The following is a 19,711-nucleotide window of genomic DNA, read 5'->3' on the forward strand; positions in this document are numbered from 1 at the left end:
TATTCTGAATATTATCCTGGATCAAGGAATTGTTTATTAGACCCAGACTGCTTTGACTTCTTACAAACCATGTTTTACTGAATGCTGGCTTGCCCTGAAGGACATTGTAAGAAATGGTTGTATCAAAGTCCCTACTATATATGCTGTAAAAATCCTATTAAAAATATACTTCTATTATGGTGTCCTCCATTATGAGATTATACAGCATAGCATATTCTCTTAGGTTTCTGAAAGTCTGCCATACTCCTTATAAGCTATAGTTGTTTGATAGACTATGGGGAATGTATAAATAATGTTTCTTTACTTTGAGTATGAAAAATTCAAGGCCAAATTTTTCAAGTACCTTTAATAATTACCTACAAATGATAAATCCCTCAAATAATAAAGATCTTTTATTTTAGTTTCCTTTGTCTTGATGTCTTCGTGATATAGGATATCTGGTACTTTATATCATTGGTAAACACTCTCAAATCTTTATTATAACAAAAGGGATAATAAATATAAATGAATAAAGGTAACACTATAATTTTAAGACTTTTAACTGAAAATTACGAATGTTATCTTGGGATTGTAAATTTGGTTTTAATTTCCCCAATGGAATACATGCGCTGAAACCTGAAGCAAGGCAACGCTCTGCCTCTGCTCCCACGCCAAGCTAGAGAACACCACACACGGCACAAGGCCACAACGCCGTGAACTTGAACTGGCACCTCAGTGTCGCTGGAGGAGGTCACCGGCCTCTAGTGAGTGGGCTTTCCGCACCTTCACTTCGGGGGCGATCTTAAAGCTCCACACTCTCCAAAGCCCCATTTTCCCACCACCTCTTGTGTGTGCTGTTAGGCTCTGTCTGGAATGAGTTCTCTGCACTTCTTCTTGCAGGAAACTTCTCTTAATTACTGCCTCCTCTAGCAAGCATGTTCTGAACCTTCCGCCTTTGTGTGCACTGAGGTGGGGGTGAGAGCCTCCATGTTTCCAAAACCTTCTACTACAAAGACCTTTTCATACAGTTGTGGAATTACTATGTTGTGTTACCCAGCAGACCGTTAAGTATTTGAAGACAAGGACTCAACTCATTTTCTACATCAACAGTACCAATCACAGCATGTGACATGTAGTAGATATTAAATGTCTACTCCATAGAGTAGACTCTTATCTGAAATTCATTCAGTATAGGTAGGTTAAGTGTTTTCTAATACCAACTTTTTGAAGTGACAAATCAAATCTTTACATCATAAACGTAACTGATAGAATTATTTTAAAATCATATATTTTCCCTATAAAACTATTTTAATCTGTTAAAATAAATTCTTCTAAAAATAGCAGTTAATTCTTGAATGTAAAAACATGCTACTTAAGGGGCACCTGGGTGGCTCAGTTGGTTAAGCGTCCAACTCCTGATTTTGGCTCAAGTCACAATCTCATGAGTTTGAGACCCACACAGGGCTCTGTGCTGGCAGTGCAGAGCCTGCTTGGAATTCTCTTTCCCTTTCTCCAACTCACATGGGTGAACCCTCTCCCTCTCAAAATAAACAAACTTAAAAAAAAATGTTTACTTAAGTTACATTTACTCATTAAAACTGAACTTAAAGTGTGTGTTAAATAGAAACCACAAAATCTGGAAGTTTTTGAACACTGTCTTCTTTCCAAAATACTATCAATTATTAACATGGAATTGGGAAATAAATTTTTTTCTATGTTTATCTGAGTGCGTGTGCACATTGTGCATTGGGGTGGGGGAGAGGGCAGCGAGGGCAGAGAGAGAATCCCAAATAGGCTCTGTACTGTCAGCGTAGAGCCCGACATGGGGCTCAACTTCATGAAACCACGAGATCATGACATAAGCTGAAATCGAGAATCAGATGCTTAACTGACTGAGCCACCCAGGCACCCCAAGGTAATTTTTTTTTTAATATAGTGCAATTATTAAAGCTCATTGAGTTTCAAATTTAGATTTAAAAACGAAAGTATGGTATTTGAGGAGAGAATATCTGTATCAGCATATAGGAAAGTTTGCTTTTTTTCCAGCTAGTGGTTCTTTTGTTTCTCAGAAACAGAAATTTAAAAATTGACAGAATTGATAAGGAAATCATGTAATCATTTAGAATTTTACTTACTCCATTAGCAAAGTATTTATATAGTCATTTCCATCCATATGGCCAAACTGAAAATCTCTAAATAACAACAACCAAAAGAAAAACAAAAGAGAGAGAGAGAGAGAACACTATTAGATACAAAATAAGGTAAATATGTACCAAGAACTGAACTTTAGGGCTTGGTAAGCATGTAAACACTATAAACATTAAATATAAATCACATAAAATAAATGTCGAAAAGAGTATGAATTCTACTGGCCTCAGATACAGATACACACGAGTAAAATTAAACAAGTCCTAAGACATTTCTAGTCTCTATATATTTAACATGCAGGGCAATATAAACTTTTCTAATTAAAATATGTTTAAGAAAAAATACCCACTTCTAAAAAGAACTAATCAGAAAATGCTCATAGCAGGACAAATATAAATATGTATCACTCATACTTCACTAGAAGACTCCGAATAAAAACGGGATAAAAAGTAAATATAATGAGTGTCTCTTATGGCAGCAACAAACACAATGGTTAGCACAAAGCAAAAAGATCACTTAGTTTTTATATTGTTATTCTTTGAGTTCCTGTGAAAATTATCATCTGTCTGTATCTGACTTGCGACCACGCATTTATCTTCAATGTAAGAGCGCAAGTCCATATATCCTAACCACAAACGTATCCCGAATCCTATCAAGAAGCAAGTATGCTCCAAATTACAAATGAAAGTTTCTTTTTCACTTATATGACATCCATCAACAAATTTTAAGTCCAAACAATTCATACCGAAATGCAACATACTATAATTCACTTCAGTATCTTGACTCACCTTTGAAAGTACGAAACAGTACTATTTTTTGCCTCACTGTATAACAAAACATAATTAAGCAAAGATAAAGGAATGTTCCTGAACGCAAGCACCTACCTGTGGAACTGGTCTCTGTAATCTCTAGCAACTTCCTGAATAATTGACTTTAATCTGTGAAGGAACACATGAATATTTCATCTCTGCAGTTTAAAAATATATTATGACTTTTCAATTACAACATCTGCTGCCTACTCTAGCAGTGTAGGAAAAGTAAGATACTATATCAAGTTTATGTGAAGCCACGTAAAGTTTGAATGAGATGATATTTGATATACCTGGTGTGTTCATTTGATGTATTTTTCTCATCAATAACTGCAATCGCCACAAGCTTTCCTGAAATTAAGAACGACATATACCTAAATTCAAAACCCTCGTTACACAAATTTTTCAATTTTTATTGTAGGTATGAATCGGGAATTAGTAAATAGCTTCTAGAACTTAATTCCAATTATGCTGCATGTTATGCACAGTAGACTGAATCAGCGCACTAGTCAACTCCAAGTGAGACAGATGCTCCCTCCCAACCCCCAAATGTAAATAATAGCAACTAACAACTTACATACTCGTAAGTTGTTGTTTTCACACAACTCACAAAGTGACTAAGTATTTTGTCCAACGCTAAGACATTAAGAAATAAGTTGATAAAAGAAATTTATCATCAACTAACGTAGCTCTAAAAGAATGACATGTAACAAGGGAATGATTTTTACACGCTATTCCACTCAGTACCACGCATGGGTCACTACCTGCCAGTGATGCCACACAAAACAAAATGGACTGCAATTTACCTAACCCTGAATACAACATGGATCCCTTTCATCTCTAACATCCTCTAGTGGACAGCAGGATGTCATAAGCAGAGCACTGGGACCGGAGTCACAAGACCAGACGTCGCGGTCCAGCGTGTCTATCCTGTTCTAGGTGGGGGGGAAACCGCAGTGAGGCGCCACCATTTATTAGCTGAGGGACTTAACCACGCAGTGATGGCCACACAGACACAGCCCGGCACCAGTGGAGAGCACAGTCTGGTAGGGAAAATAATAGTAACATTTACAGATCATTTACAATACACAAACAGACGTATGGCTAACAACGAGAAGAGTTCCGAAGGAAAGGAACACGAAGCTACAGAAGGGTATGACAGTGAACTTCGGTAGTTTGAGGGGACCAGTAAAAGGTGTTCTTTAAGAAGCAATGTCTGGTCTGAGTTTGACGGATGAGCATAAATTAACTACACATTTCTGGGTATTGAAGGTGTATTGGTACAAGGTTTCCAGCCTTTGCAGGAAACCGAGAAGTCAGTGTGGCTGGAGAGGAGGGTGAGGAAGACCAGAGAAAGAGGACACGGAGACTCAGGTGGGGTCAGAAGACACAGGGACCTGCCGCCACCAGGACAAGAGCCAGGACCTCTTGTGGTCGTGTGGAAAGTGGCCAGTGGGACAAGGAACAGGGGCCGAGCCGCAGCAACACAACCGAACAAGGGCAATTGTGTTGGACATAAAACAGGAACATTCCATAGCCAACTTCTTTCCGAATTAATCTGGGAGAAGAAGCTACAACCACCTCGAGGTCACGATGTCTCCTATGATTACTGAACCGAAAGCAAAACTACTGTATTCCTATATTGTCCCCCTCTTCCCTTCACAAGGGTCCGAGAGAATCCAGAAGTAAACCACATTCTTTGACAGTGTCCACACCACCTTCCAACACTGAGCGAGCACACACCCCCCTCTGTAAGGATAAGCAAAGACAGAAACGTCACCAGACACAGAACATGAAAAAGTAGGCTCAGGAGCCAGAACAAATATCCTAAGAGTCAGAAAATAACATGAGAACCTGTTAGAACATTTCTAATTTGCATTTTTAATCAGATTCAAAAGCAGGAAATCATCAAGAGGAAACTCTACGCACACTACTTCTCATATAAAAAAAAAAACAAACTGAACCTTGAGTAACATTTTCCCGTTTTTTAAAAATCTGCAACTATACTTCCATCCCACTTATCAGTGAAATTATAAATGAAAACAAATGTGGCAATAATATCCATAATTTATTTCTCATTTGTAATTCAACATAAATTGACAAAACGCTTCCTCCTACAACTTACATGGTTAGCTTCTTACAATAGTTTTCATCTATCTGAGACCCTACAGTCAGCTGCTGATCGCTTTCATTTTTGCATCTATAAATATATTTACTTTGCTTGCCATTTCCAATCATGCAACTTTAAGAAACCATGCTAATGCGGTGCCTGTATTTTCCTCACAAGTAAAAGCAGGCTTCAAGAGGTTGTGATGAGTTGTATTCCGACTCCCACTACAAAATCAGCCTCCTAATATAGGTTCCTGGTTATTTTTTCTCATTTCTTTATTACCCAGGCTCAGTTTTCCCTGGCACTATGAGTTCTAACTAGGAAGCCTTTTCTAACTGACCTTTATCCCCATACAAATGTTTGTTCTTTGTTAATATTAATCTATATTCTCATAAAGCGGAACTGGCGTTGAGGTCTATTTAAGGAATGAAATTATGAAACAGAGCTTAAAATTCCCTTCCTACAAAATCAGGTTTAAGTAACCAATAAAGGAAAAACTGTACAGACTGATGGAGCATTGTATATACGCTTGTTACCTGTGTCTCCAAGTTCATACAAGAGGAAGCCATCCATGGTAAGATAGTTCTGAAACCTCTCCCTGTTAATCCAAGATGACAGATCACCATCCTCGTACTCTTAAAAATACAACAAAACTAGTAAGTTATTTGCAAATATAACTTTAAAATGCTTGTAGCATTCTAATCTAACAGTATACATAAAATGCCTTGACACAGAATCGTAATCTTCAACTCATAAATTTCATTTTAGGGGTCTATTCTAGGCAAACAATGAGCTGTACAAAAGGATTAATGCCCAAAGCAATTCTTCACCACAGCATCATTAAAAACAACAAAAGACAAATAAAAATAAAGGAAATGAGTGAAATACCCTCAACAGAAAATAATTTAAATAATTATGGTACATTTTTGAGGAAGACCATTTACAGACTTTTAAAAAATGGAAAATTAAGTGGTAAAGCAGGTTGCAAAACAGTATTACAGCATCACTGGAACTCTATAAAACAAAGTATGAAAAAAACAGACAGAATGATAAAATGAAGGCATATACTCCTACCAAATGGTTATCCTAGACTGGGAGTTATCCCTGAATGATGGCAGTATGGGTCATTTTTTATTACAGTTTCTTTACCCTTTTCTATTTTATGACATTTCTACTGCACTTTAAAATCGTTTCTCATATGTACAACTACCATAGCACACATATGAAGCCACAGTATTTTGGCCTTTATCCAACATCAACTGCTTCCCCCACTAAACAGAGAGGAAGCATTTATAATATTCAAGAGAAATATTGTGTCCTGATTAGAAACAGAATTCTGAAGTACTTGTGAACGATTTTAACTGCATGATAAAGAAGGTGATGTAAAAGCCTACCAATATGTTTGGCTAAAGACTGGATTTTAATGATTTCTTGAACGATGTGCTTTTTCTATCACTTGCATCGCTAAACAAAACATTTTCAAGTTATCGAACCTATCAAATAAATGGCATAATCCAAATCTGGAAGTATTTTTGGCTTCGGATTTACAAATTAGAAAAATAAACATAAAAATAGGAGTTGATTATTGGGCCACAATCTCCACTCCAGGTCAAAAGTAAATGTTTCAAAGATTATACAGAGTGATAAATCTGGAACTCATCAGACAAACTATCCTTGGGGCACCTGGGTGGCTCAGTGCGTTAAGCACCGGACTTCAGTTCAGGTCATGATCTCATGGTTTGTGGGTTCGAGCCCTGAGTCAGGCTCTGTGCTGACAGATCAGAGCCTGGAGCCTGCTTAGGAGCCTCTGTCTCCATCTCTCTCTGCTCCTCCCATGCTTGCACTCTCTCTCGCTGCCTCTCAAAAATAAATGAATGTTAAAAAAAAAAAAAAAAAGAAAGAAAAAGAAAAGAGAAAAGAAAAAAGAAAGAAAAGAAACGAAATGAAACTATCCTCCTGAGCCCCTATCACAAAGCTTCTAAATTTATTGGCAACAATTAAATACTAGAAGCAGCATTCAAAGTAAATGGTTTCCTCTGAAGCTTCAGCAGGTTCTCAATACTAGCCTACTGCACATTAAAAACCACTGGCCTCTATAATAGCTACAGATACTTAACCTATCCCTCCTGTCCCCTCGTGGGAGGCCATGTCTGAAACATGGTGACATGAGGATGGGCACTCTTAGTCATCGTGATTCAAGAACAGATTTACATCTAAACAGGTATGAACAGACTTTTTCCAAAAAGAAACAAAGTGGCTCTCTGAAGCATTAACAAACTCTTAACAGAACTAGAACAAGAGATCTGAAGACTAATGCTTGATTACACTATTTTGACTTGGGGGAGAAACACATTAATCCTATCTTTTCATTTGTAAAATACTAAGAATACTAGGATCTCAAAAGGATTATCATCAAATAAGACAATATATGTTAAGTGCTTATCACACAAGGAGGTCGTAATCAAAGAGCAAATGGATAGAATCAGTGTAGATGTGAATTATTTTCCTCCTCATATTTTCATATGCGCAAGTTCCTCCTAACTTCCTTTTTAAGCCCAATGTCTAATGAGGACAATCAACAAATATCCGGTGAATGAACAAATGAGTGAATGAACCTGTGATGAATTATACATCCATCGCCTTACCTAACGCTCTTCAGTCATCTCTTTCATAACCTCAGAATATTAATCTACCTGCTTTAATATCTATCCCCACAGAGGGGTGACGATAACATGGAATATCAAATACATAATAGTATCTGCTGTGTAAAATATAACAAATAAATGGGAGTTGTTATACTATAGCAAAAAAAATAAAATTCAGCCGTCACCCTTACTTAAAATTAATGAAGATACAAGATTTTAGAAATGCTTAGTTTTCGATTAGTATAATAGTTAAAATGTTCCTTTCATTAGAAAAAATCAGAATATTCTTATTAGATATTCTTCTATTTATTTGAGTTATTTAAGCAAGACAAAGCTTACAGCTCTCAAGTAGGTCCAGTTTCTGTTCTGTTCTAGAATAACAAGACTCCAGAATATTTCTGTAATGACTAAAATGTTGCATATCTGTGCTGTCCAACATAGTAACAAAAAGTCACACAAAGGCACTGAGTATTTCAAAGGTAGCTGGTGGAAATAAGAAACTGAAGCTTCGAGCCGAAATGTCCATCAACTGGACTGATGAATGGATAAAAAAGATGTGGTACACACACACACACAATGGAATATTAGAGATTAAAGAGAATGAAACCTTGCCATTTGCAACGACATGGCTGAAGCTAGAATGTATTATGCTAAGCAGAATAAGTCAGAGAAAGACAAATACCGTATGACTTCACTCATATGTGGAATTTAAGAAATAACACAGACAAACAGAGAAGGGAAGGAAAAATGATAAAAACAAAGAGGAAGGCAAACCATAAGAGACTTTTTTTTTTCCTGTTTTTATTTATTTATTTTTTGAGACAGAGAGAGACAGAGCATGAGTGGGGGAGGGGCAGAGAGAGAGAGAGAGGGAGACACAGAATCTGAAACAGGCTCCAGGCTCTGAGCTGTCAGCACAGAGTCTGACGCGGGGCTCGAACTCACGGACCGCGAGATCATGACCTGAGCCGAAGTCGGATGCTTAACCGACTGAGCCACCCAGGCGCCCCATAGAGAGACTCTTAAATCCAGAGAACAAGCTGAGGGTTGATGGAGGGAGGTGCGCGAGGGGCACTGAGGGGGACGTGTGCCGGGATGAGCGCTAGGTGGTGTAAGTCAGTGAGGAATCAATACCTTACACTGTTCGCTAACTTGGATTTAAATAAAATTTTAAAAAACATATCGTATGCCTTTAAACATACACGATATTATATGTTAATTCTCTCAGTAAATGTGGAAACACACGCACACAAAAAAGAACTGAAGCTTCTACTTTATGAGACTAATGGAGAAGGCCACCGAGACTGCTACAAGCATGACTTTGCATTTACTTTTGCTTCTCAGTGGCTGTGTGGGATCCAACAGATGTTGAGTTTCACTGTTTCCCTTGAGACCTAAACGATCTCCCGGAGCCCCTGTGAGTTTGCTCCACTGGCCCGAGGAACCTCACTGCACGGTTCTGAGGTTGTGGGGGTAGGTATTTGATAATGCCAAGGAACTGCTGATTTTATTAAGTGTTATAACAGCATGTAATTATACATAAAGGAAAACTAACATTTCTAAAAAGATGCGTAACAAGGCACATGGTGAGGAAAAGCCTCTGGGATCTGCTTTAAAATACTTCCAACAAAGAAGAAAAGTGTTGAAGCAAATGTGGTAAGATCACGGTAATTGCCCAGCCTGGGTGATGGGGATTTGTTTTTTATTACTCTAGCATTCTCTTTATTATGATGTACGTTTGGTATAACACAAGTATTTTAAAAATAGACTAAGTACTTACTTCACTGAAGAAATGTTGAACAGTAGGTGGGTGGTTATTCTGTCAGGAAGGGAGAGATGGGAGCAAGGGCAGAACATACCCTACAGGGACTTCACCACTATTGAGGGGGTTTTAGTTATTCATCTTTTTGTGAGTCTGCAATGTTAGATCTTTTTTTTCCTATATAAATAATTTTGAATGCTTTAAAATAACGCACAGAAATTGCTCAAAAGACAAATGACCAGATGAAAAAAAAAAAAAAAAAAGAAAAAGAAAAGAAATTCATTGTAGGCCAGACCCAGAAAGCACATTAGATGGAATAACAAAAGTTGAAGGGCAAGAAGAACCTGTCAGTCACTCAACTAATGGGAAACAGAGGAATCGTCGAATCTACCAATTCTTTGATCAACACCTAAGTCCTATAATAGACACAGCATTTTAATTTCAAAATGTTTTACATCAGTTAAAACTTCGGAACTTACCATCATAAACAAAGTAAGTTTCATCTTTGAAAACAAGTACAGCAGGCATCTCCTTCAGTATCACATACTGCAAAAATAAGACGCACAAACAACTTTTATCATTCTAAAAGTGTTTAATCGGTAGCTATAATTTCAAAAGTATCGAAAGAAATCAGAAAAAAAAAAAAAACACAACAATAATGAAATTGTTGCAAGCAGTTAAAAAGCAGCCAATCCCAAGCTTATCCAAGGATGGGTTTGGCATCTCTTTATACATCTCCAGGTACAGTGCCCTGTTTGCTGTGAGAGCCATGGAATATTCTTAGAGCTGACAACAGAGGTAAAGACACCACAGGAAGTACAGGAGACCCACTGTGAGGTAGGGAAGAGCAGTGGCTGAGGTAACAATCGGCACCGGTAGACTCAAGTCCCTCCCTGCCATTTCTCGACTGTGTGACACTGAGGCCACTTGTGTCCTGGGGAGTTGGGCTTTCTCCTCTGCAAATCAAGGACACGGAGTCCCTACCTCACCACAGAGTTAGGAAAATTAAGTCCGCTAACAAATGTGAGAGCAGGTTTAAACTGTAAATTGGCTTTATAAATGGGAACCTATAATGGCAATTAATAATAAGAAATTCTTTCAGAAGCATGCTGTATTTATTTCAAAATAGTACTAGTATTATATAGTAGAGAAATCAGTATCCATGCGGAACAGATATAATTTGGGTAAACCACACAGAATTATTCCATGATGTGGTAATAATGAAAAGTAACAACAATCAATTGATAACTAATAAAATGCAAATAACAGTAACAGTAAAATAAAAATAAAGATGGCTGTTCTGGAAATATCAAAAAGGGGGGAAGGCATACCTCAGTAATATAGAATGAGCTGTTTACATGACTACTATAAAATGGTACAACACCATGAAAATAACTATTTTTTTATGAATGTGATTTATTGTCTAATTGGTTTACATGCAACACCCAGTGCTCATCCCAGTAAGTGCCCTGCTCAATGCCCATCACCCATTTTCCCTCTCCCTCACCCCCCTCATCCACCCTTAGAGTTTGTTCTCTGTATTTAATAGTCTCTTATGGTTTGCCTCCCTCCCTCTCTGTTTGTATCTAGTTTTTCCCTTTCCCTTCCCCCGTGGTCTTCTGTTCAGTTTCTCAAGATCCACATATGAGTGAAAAAAATAACTATTTTAAAGGCAGCAGCAAAGCTTGTAGGTAAGGCTCTATCATCAAGTAACTCTATTCGCCTGCTCTTGGCAACTCATCTACGAAGGTGCTTCGAAAGTATTTTTCAACATTCGGCATCCCTCTCTTTCAAGGATGCCCCTGAGGTGGCCGTACTGTTAATATTACTAGATACGTGGAATCTTGCAGCCTTTGATTTCCATAGATTCTGAACCCCTCGCCCTCTTTCTCTGTGTTCCTTAAACTATCTGATATCACAGTTATTTGTCTACAGGCCATTTTTCTCCATTCACCTTTAAGTATCTTGAAATTAGAAATTGTCTTCATCTTTATATCCCTTCTTACACTTACTAAGGCTTTCAAAAATACTAGCTGAAAAACTAGCTGTAAATCTAAGGAAGCTTTTCATGACCAAATATAAAATTCAAGATGGGGGGGAGGGGGAGGGGCATAAAATCACGGGCTTTGTCCTTAGTTGAGAATTCTCTATGGGAATAAAAATCCTCATATGATTATGAAATAACAGACTCCCCCCAGCAGACTTTTGCAACCACATACACAGAACTAAAAAAGAGATGACAAATATTGCTATTTGCAGGAATAATGAAGGGATGTTTGAAGAAAACTAGTTGAGAGGCTAATAATAATAAATACAGCACATGAGGGGTGCCTGGCTGGCTCAGTCCGTTAAGGGTCTGACTTCGGCTCAGGTCATGATCTCACAGTTTGTGAGTTCGAGCCCTGTGTCGGGCTCTGTGCTGACAGCTCAGAGCCCGGAGCCTGTTTTGGATTCTGTGTCTCCCTGTCTCTCTATCCTGACTAGTGCTCTGTCTCGCTCTGTCTCTCAGAACTTATATATATATATATAAAAGAAATAAGTAAAAGCAAATACAGCACATGATAACCAATAGTCTGTCCGGGTAGCAGACACCATCTGTGCTCACCCAGAAGCTGTCGGTGCTAGAATTTTGATCTCAGACACCTGTCACTGCAGAAGGACCCGGGTGGCATCAGACGGTGTCAGGGGATGAAGCCAGCACGCTCTCTGCTGTTCTCCAAAGAAACTGCTTGGAGAGCTTCGGAGGTGAAGGTGCAGCATACATTCTCATCTCTAACACTAAAATGTGGTCCCCTGGGCTTTGGAGAGGAGAATGGACTAAAAGTTCCAGTTCCAGTCCATCCTAGGCCTTTCTAGCACATTGAGACAGTCCAAAGAAGTTCATAACCCTGTGGGGCATCTATTTGAGAATCTAATGGCAAGTATGGCTCTTCATTTGCCCTATCTTCTCCTTCCCATCAAAAATAAATGCATAAGCAAAATACTCCAAAATAACTTCTTAGACCAAACTAAGTAAATTAACCTAGAATGAGTTTAAACTGACCAGAAATTGTCTGAGGCTCCTCCAAGGAGCTGAAACGTTTATGGACATATTGCAGGAAGCACGAGACCGTATTCTAGGTAACTCAGTAATCTTCTTAAATCAATAGTACCTAAATATTAGAAAATAATAAACAAAAACTAATCAAATGTATATTATGACTTACCTTTGTGGGGAAAAAAAAAAAACTTTTGATTTTTTGTAACTTATACTGATTAAAAAGAAAAAGCTTCCCTTGATTTCATGTTTCTCGTCAGCTCGTGCCAAATTTCTCAGGTCCCTTCTCAGCAAAACCTTTCTAAAGAGAAGTCTACACTTGTAACCTACAATTTCTTACCTGCATTCTCTCAAATGACACCAGTGAGGCACCTGTCCTTCTCATAAAACCACCAACAACCTCCATGTGTGGACAAAATCACAGTTAACTGTACTCTCCTCATCTTGACCACTTTGCAAGCACCTTGCACAATGGATCCTTTTTTTTAAAAAAAAATTTTTTTAATGTTTATTTGTTTTGAGAGAGAGAAGGAGAGAGAGAATCCCAAGCAGGCTCTGCACTGTCAGCTCAGAGCCTAATGTGGGGCTCGAGCTCACAAACCATGAGATCATGGCCTGAGCTGAAATCAAGAGCTGGATGCTTATTAACCAACTAAGCTACCTAGGTGCCCCTGGACCTCTCATTTTTAAACTTTTTTTTTTTTTTTTTTTAAATCTTGGTTTTCCACTCATCTTGTTTTCTTACCGGCTATTTTCTTCGTATTTTCTTTTGTAGTCTTTAGGTCCTGGGCCCACTCATTTCCTTAAAAATTTGTATCCCATGTCTACAAAGTTTTTTACACAGCCTTAACTCCAGAACCCTATATCCAACTGTGAATCTGATGCTTGTACTCGGATGTCTAATAAGTTGATCACTCGCCCATTCCCAAATGTGTTCCTTTCGCCATATTCTCAAGCTCATGGATCACACTATCACTTACCCAGTTTTTAAAACCAAACACCTAGTTATCAAACTCAACACCCAAAAGACAAATAAGCCAGTGAAGAAATGGGCAAAAGACATGAACAGACACTTCTCCAAAGAAGATGTCCAGATGGCCAACCAACACATGAAAAAATGCTCAGCATCACTCATCATCAGGGAAACACAAATCAAAACCACAGTGAGATACCACCTTACACCTGTCAGAATGGCTAACATTAACAACTCAGGCAACAACAGATGTTGGTGAGGATGTGGAGAAAGAAGATCTCTTTTGCATTGTTGGTGGAATGCAAGCTGGTGCAGCCACTCTGGAAAACAGTATGGAGGTTCCTCAATAAACTAAAAATAGAACTTCCCTATGACCCAGCAACTGCACTACTAGGCAACTGCACTACTAGGGATACAGGTGTGCTGTTTCAGAGGGGCACATGCACCCCCATGTTCATAGCAGCACTTTCAACAATAGCCAAAGTATGGAAAGAGCCCAAATGTCCATAGATGGATGAATGGATAAAGAAAATGTGGTATACATATACAATGGAGTATTGCTCGGCAATCAAAAAGAATGAAATCTTGCCATTCGCAACTACGTGGATGGAACCGGAGAGTATTATGCTAAGTGAAATTAGAGAAAAACAAAAATCATATGACTTCTCTCATATGACTTTAAGAGACAAAACAGATGAACATAAGGGAAGGGAAACAAAAATAATATAAAAACAGGGAGAGGGACAAAACAGAAGAGACTCATAAATATGAAGAACAAACAGAGGATTACAGGAGGAGGTGTGTGTGTGGGGGGGGGGACGGGCTAAATGAGGAAGGGGCACTAAGGAATCTACTCCTGAAATCATTGTTGCACTATGTGCTAACTAATTTGGATATAAATTTTAAAAAATAAAAAATAAAATTAAAACAAACAAACAAACAAACTTCTAGCAGTTATCCTTGATTCTTCCCCTTTCCTCCAGGTCAACAAGCTTGAACAATTTCATTTCAAAACCCAACATTTTCCCCTCTCCCCATTCCTTCGCAAACCTCCAAGCCCGAACTTGCCAGATTACTCCACGAGTTCAACTGCTCTCTGTGGGTCTACACTCATCTCTGTCCAATTCATTCTGCTCTTAGCAGAAGAAAGTCCTTAAGATGAACATGAGACCAAGTCCTTCACTAACTTCAGCCCATCACATGCATGGCCATGACCTGCAAGGCCTCCCCTGGCCTCTCTGCCTATCTATCTCCTTTCTCACTGTGTTATAGCCACACTGGCCCAGCACCTGCTTCCCAAATACGCCCAAGAGTGTTCTCATCTTGGGCATTTGGAATATCTGTTCCCTGTTTCTAGTTTACTCGGGCCACAGATCTTTGCAGGGCTCCTTCACATCATGTAAGTCCCAGCTCAAATATTTTCTTCTCAGACATTTCTTGAGCAACCAATCTAGAACAGCCACCCCACCCTCATGTTTCTACTATCACAATGCTCCTTTACTTTTTTCATACTAGGTATATTGTGTTTATGTATTTGTTTACTGAACATGACCCCAAAGATGTAACCAGCAACAGTAAAATTTAGCACACTTCCTCTTTCCATGAGCACGTAAGCTCCACCCTATCAGGGTCCTGAGGATCTTGCTTGTCAAGAACTCAACAGTGTCACAGCACGTGATTAGGTAAGCAGTTGTGAATTAATATATAAAAACACATCACTCCATTGCTTATAAGCCAGCTGAAGTGTTTGAGTTATCACTTCTTACTACTGCTATTATTTTAAAGAAGAGAACAAGCACGGACCTAATAAACACAGTCCCTAAATGCTAGGAATCTAGTGGTATTTACTTATTAATAATAAGCAATCCGGTACCAGTAGCAAAGAGCTAATGTTTACTGTTTCTACACATATGACAGTAAGTAAATTTGACAAATCAAGTAATAATTTAAAAAATGAAATTAAGTCATTAAAATCCAATTTTAAATATTACCTCAGGAACCACGTCTTCTGAGGCAGAAAAGAAGTATGTATATACAATTAATTCTGAAGCAGCATCTATGTATTTCTCCTGTGAAGATACAAATAGAAAAGAGGTGACTTTTAAATACGAGGATCCAAATTCATTCCTCGTTAAACATTCCGAACAGCGGTATCATCCCCAGCAGTCTCGTCACAATTGGACGCCTCAGTGTGTTCATGTGAGGAGCTGATGGAATGTTGAGTAGCACGTGAAGTAAACGGTTTCCAAAGCAAAGAGACCACTGTTACTCAGTGCTTTTATACTCCTCTAAACAAAGTTAAGTGTAAGATAAGCTCAATTCCTATTTATTAATTTGATAGTTACAGGAGAAGACGTGTGTTTATACATACGTAAAATGATCTTTAAGAAGTTTACACTTAAATTGCATTCTGCAGTCTCAAGGAGCCACAAATGCTAAAAAGTAACACTAAATTTGAGTAACCAGGTCAACAAGAGAAGAAATACTAAGGCAAGCAACACCTTTTAATTCATTTCTGTTTCATGAAGCAAACACAATAGAGGGCACGTAAGAAAGTGTTTTCATTAGAAAAATACTCACACTGAACTCTTATTACCAATAAGAGTGAAGTAATTTTCAGTTCTGGATGAAGTTTCGGCTCTACGGAAAATTCAATTACAATACACCCGTTACTTGTGACTTTAAAAAATAAAGCCATTTGATACCTTCAAAGGTGACTCTCCACCTATATAAACAAAAAACACACGATGTCTCTTCTGCACATGTTCAAACATCTGCTGACTTGGAAGCGGCCGAATTAGAGCCCTGTTTGAAAGCAAAACAAAAAACTAACTTGTGTTTGAACTAAAGATAGTACACAATATAGGTCTAAAGTTATGAAGTTTTAATGTTGTGTTAACTGCATTTCAAATAATCACGCAATCCGCATAAGCCTAATAAAACTACAGCCATGACCACTATTTGTACCCACATAATAAAAACACAGCACCCACAAGTTAATCCATCAATTTAAAAAATAACTTTAAAAGAAAAAAGTAAGTTTAAAGTCTATCCCTTTAGAGAGTACCATCTTAACCAATATTTTGGTAGGCAAGAACAGAACTGTAATCCATCGAGAGTCCTCAGCTAAAAATAAAACGATCCACGTGAGAATTACTTTTTTTTCTCTTTCATGAGATCATTCACGCTAACACACTGTGAATGTGTTACCTCAGGAAACTAGAAATACTATGTGAAGATTTATATCCATTTAATACTAGATAGCTTATGTCAAAGGTTATTATCAAACATATCACTTACAAAGTGTTATTCAAAAAACTAAAAAAGAGCCAGTCTTCTTAAAAATGTGGTCTGCATTGTCAGATTTATCCTGCAGTAAATGTGCAGAAAGAATAACACAGCGTTTGCACAGGCAAACATATTTTCAAAATGCACAATTCCTCAGATGCACCGCACCACACTCGCTGCTCGCCTCTATTTTCGTACTTGAGTAATTAACCGGCAAGTGATGCAAGTCCAGAACTGAGCCACGAAATTTCTGTGCAACAGAGTCACCCCTGGTTACATCAGAAGACCATCTTAAGCTTAAAGTGAAACTCCTTAAAAATCGCCAAAACATAAAGACGAATCTAACCACAGGGAATAAAGTACATCCCACACCAATGCCCTACTATAATGTAAAGGTATCTTAAAATTTATTCAGAAAGGATTTATAAAGAAAATGAGATATGCAATCAATGAGAAAATACAGTGAAAAATATATCAATAAGTTTTGCAGACTTGAATAAAGATCATTCTGTGTCTTTTCTCAAATACTTTAAGCCCGGCAGTGTCATGCACTCGACAAATCCCCTCCGATATCTCAATTTACTTTAAAGCTCTTTAAAGGTATCAATATAATATATCCTGTCAAACTCACAAGAAAGTGCCTATACTTTCGAAGTTAATATAGGCTAACCTACTTTGATGAATGTTCTCCTTAAGGAGTTCCACACACCCGCATTGAATAATTATAAGCACCAACTTTCTTTATACCTCAGCAAGGTAGATGTAGATTAAAAAAAAAAAAAAAAGAATCACCATAATCAAACCAACAGGATGCTTATGAAAGAAAGTCTGTTTCCTTATCGGTAAAACCTCAGAGATCTATAACTCAAATAGACATCTGGGTTCTAATTATGCCACATTCTAAGCAAAATGTGCAATAATATCTCACAGTTGGCAGAAAGCAGCATGTAACAGATCAGGGAAAGTATTTTAATTAGCTGTATCTAAAAAGAATTTTCCAGTATCACAGGCCAGGGATTAAACCCAAGTCTATCAGAAGAATAATACCATGGGGTTTCTTTCAAAAACTCCAATATTAGGTAACAAGAAAAATAAGTTGATATAAATGAGGCAGTACAAGAGCAAATTTATAGTAAAATAAAAATTACAATTCACAAAGTTGTTAGAGGTAATCAAATTTTGAAAATGCTTCAAAAAACCCACTGGGGTGGGGAGCCTGGGTGGCTCAGTCGGTTAAGTGTCCGACTTCGGCTCAGGTCATGATCTCACAGTTCGTGGGTTCGAGCCCCGTGTCGGGCTCTGTGCTGACAGCTCAGAGCCTGGAGCCTGTTTCAGATTCTGTGTCTCCCTCTCTCTCTGCCCTTCCCCTGCTCACGCTCTGTGTCTCTCTGTATCAAAAATAAATAAACATTAAAAAAAAAATTTTTTTTTAAATCTACTGGGGAAAATCTTTTTTCTACATATGAAATGAATTTAAATGCGAGGTTAACAAGTACATAATACATATCACAGTTCTTTTTGTTTCTTTCAAGTATCTCTCTATACGCTGCATAACCCTACCTTCTGTCATACATGAACAGATTCTACTTAGGTTAAGCCCCTAAAAAATGTGCATTCAATATGGTTTATTAAAACACATTTAATTTTAAAATATTAGTATCCTATAGTAAAGGCCTTTCCTAATAAAAACTTACCCAGATACTCTGTGAGCAAATTCAATAATATCATCTTTAGTTCGTGGTCCTCTATAATTATATGCCAAGTCCCCTTTTAATCTTAAAAAGAAAAAGAAAAAGATAAAAGCTGAGATTATTTCAACTCTTTTAGTACGTAATGCTAATCACTACTGTCTCATAAAATTACAGAATATAAAATAATAAATGCAGAGTGTTTTTAGAAGCGGCATAACCATGTAAAATACAGTGGGCAACTGGCTTCAGGGGACCAACAACTCAAAATATAAAGAAAAAAGCTGCATTTTATTAAAATTACATGAAAACAGTTTACTCTGTTTTTGATACTTGCATTGTACCTATGCCTTCTGTAAAGTGCATAATCTACACATTCATGGTCAAGAGCTTGTCAAAGTAGTACAATTCTATCTTCTCTAGTTAAAAAAAAAAGATGACAGGCAATTAATAGTATTTTGGTAGAGGGAAAACAAATTGTAAGCAACACAACATCATAGTAACTTGACAGAGGCTCTAAGATTACAGAGTAAAACAATGCATAAAACACCTATTCTAGAAAAGTATGATAATTTTCCAAAAGCCTGTCAACGAATTATGTGTCCAACTGTGATTTAAAAAAAAAAAAAAAAAAAATGTGAAAGCACAAGAGAATACCTATAAGTAAACAAAAAGAACAGAAAGGATAATTTACTTGACACAAGTAAAAGAGGCTTAGCAAATGCTTTTTTGCAAGTAGGGGAAGGAGGAAAGTCAATATAAAACCCCAGAAATAAAAAATTAAAATTAGCCAAATTTTGAAATTTGAGATTTTAAAATACTGAAAACTTACTTTACTATAAAAATAAATTTCAAAATCATCCCTCAACTCGCACACTACCAAAATAAGGAAGAAACTCAAGAGAAAATTCAGTAAAATTATGATTATCAAATAAATCCTTTAGAATTAATTAGCACACCATTTCTCCCAACTTACATACATACACTTTATATTATACTTTATCAACACTTTCAGGTTAGAATTAAGTCCCTCAATTTGATGCTCTTGGTTTCTTTCATCTCTACTGAACTAAGTCTATTTTAATTGTAGAAAAGTAAAATTTGTTAGGAGATGGGATTCACATGATACAGCAGAATACACTCTTGAGCTCCTCAAGGGTAAAAGCCCTTTTTCATAATCGACAGCTGGTCATCTGGTCCTGCAGGATGCCTGTCCCACAGGAAGCGCTCAGAGCGCATTCAACGAACTAGCCGAAAACACCACATTCGCTT

The 19,711-nt window shown here is 37.5% G+C and overlaps 1 protein-coding gene across 2 annotated transcripts in view; it reads right to left on the reverse strand.

The window, feature by feature from the left end:
• The window catches only part of TMX3 (thioredoxin related transmembrane protein 3), a 45,817-nt gene that overhangs the window by 9,173 nt on the left and 16,933 nt on the right, over positions 1–19,711 (reverse strand). For both annotated transcript variants that reach the window (XM_053902825.1, XM_053902824.1), the window contains exons 6-13: positions 18,446–18,526; positions 16,169–16,268; positions 15,455–15,532; positions 9,933–9,999; positions 5,583–5,681; positions 3,230–3,287; positions 3,012–3,065; positions 2,115–2,171 (exon numbers count right to left, since the gene is read on the reverse strand). In XM_053902825.1, the coding sequence (XP_053758800.1) occupies positions 2,115–2,171; positions 3,012–3,065; positions 3,230–3,287; positions 5,583–5,681; positions 9,933–9,999; positions 15,455–15,532; positions 16,169–16,268; positions 18,446–18,526 (594 nt within the window). The remainder of the gene's footprint in view (positions 1–2,114; positions 2,172–3,011; positions 3,066–3,229; positions 3,288–5,582; positions 5,682–9,932; positions 10,000–15,454; positions 15,533–16,168; positions 16,269–18,445; positions 18,527–19,711) is intronic.

The sequence above is a fragment of the Panthera pardus genome, unplaced genomic scaffold, assembly GCF_024362965.1.
Source record: "Panthera pardus isolate Hobbes unplaced genomic scaffold, ASM2436296v1 HiC_scaffold_15, whole genome shotgun sequence".
Taxonomy (NCBI): domain Eukaryota; kingdom Metazoa; phylum Chordata; class Mammalia; order Carnivora; family Felidae; genus Panthera; species Panthera pardus.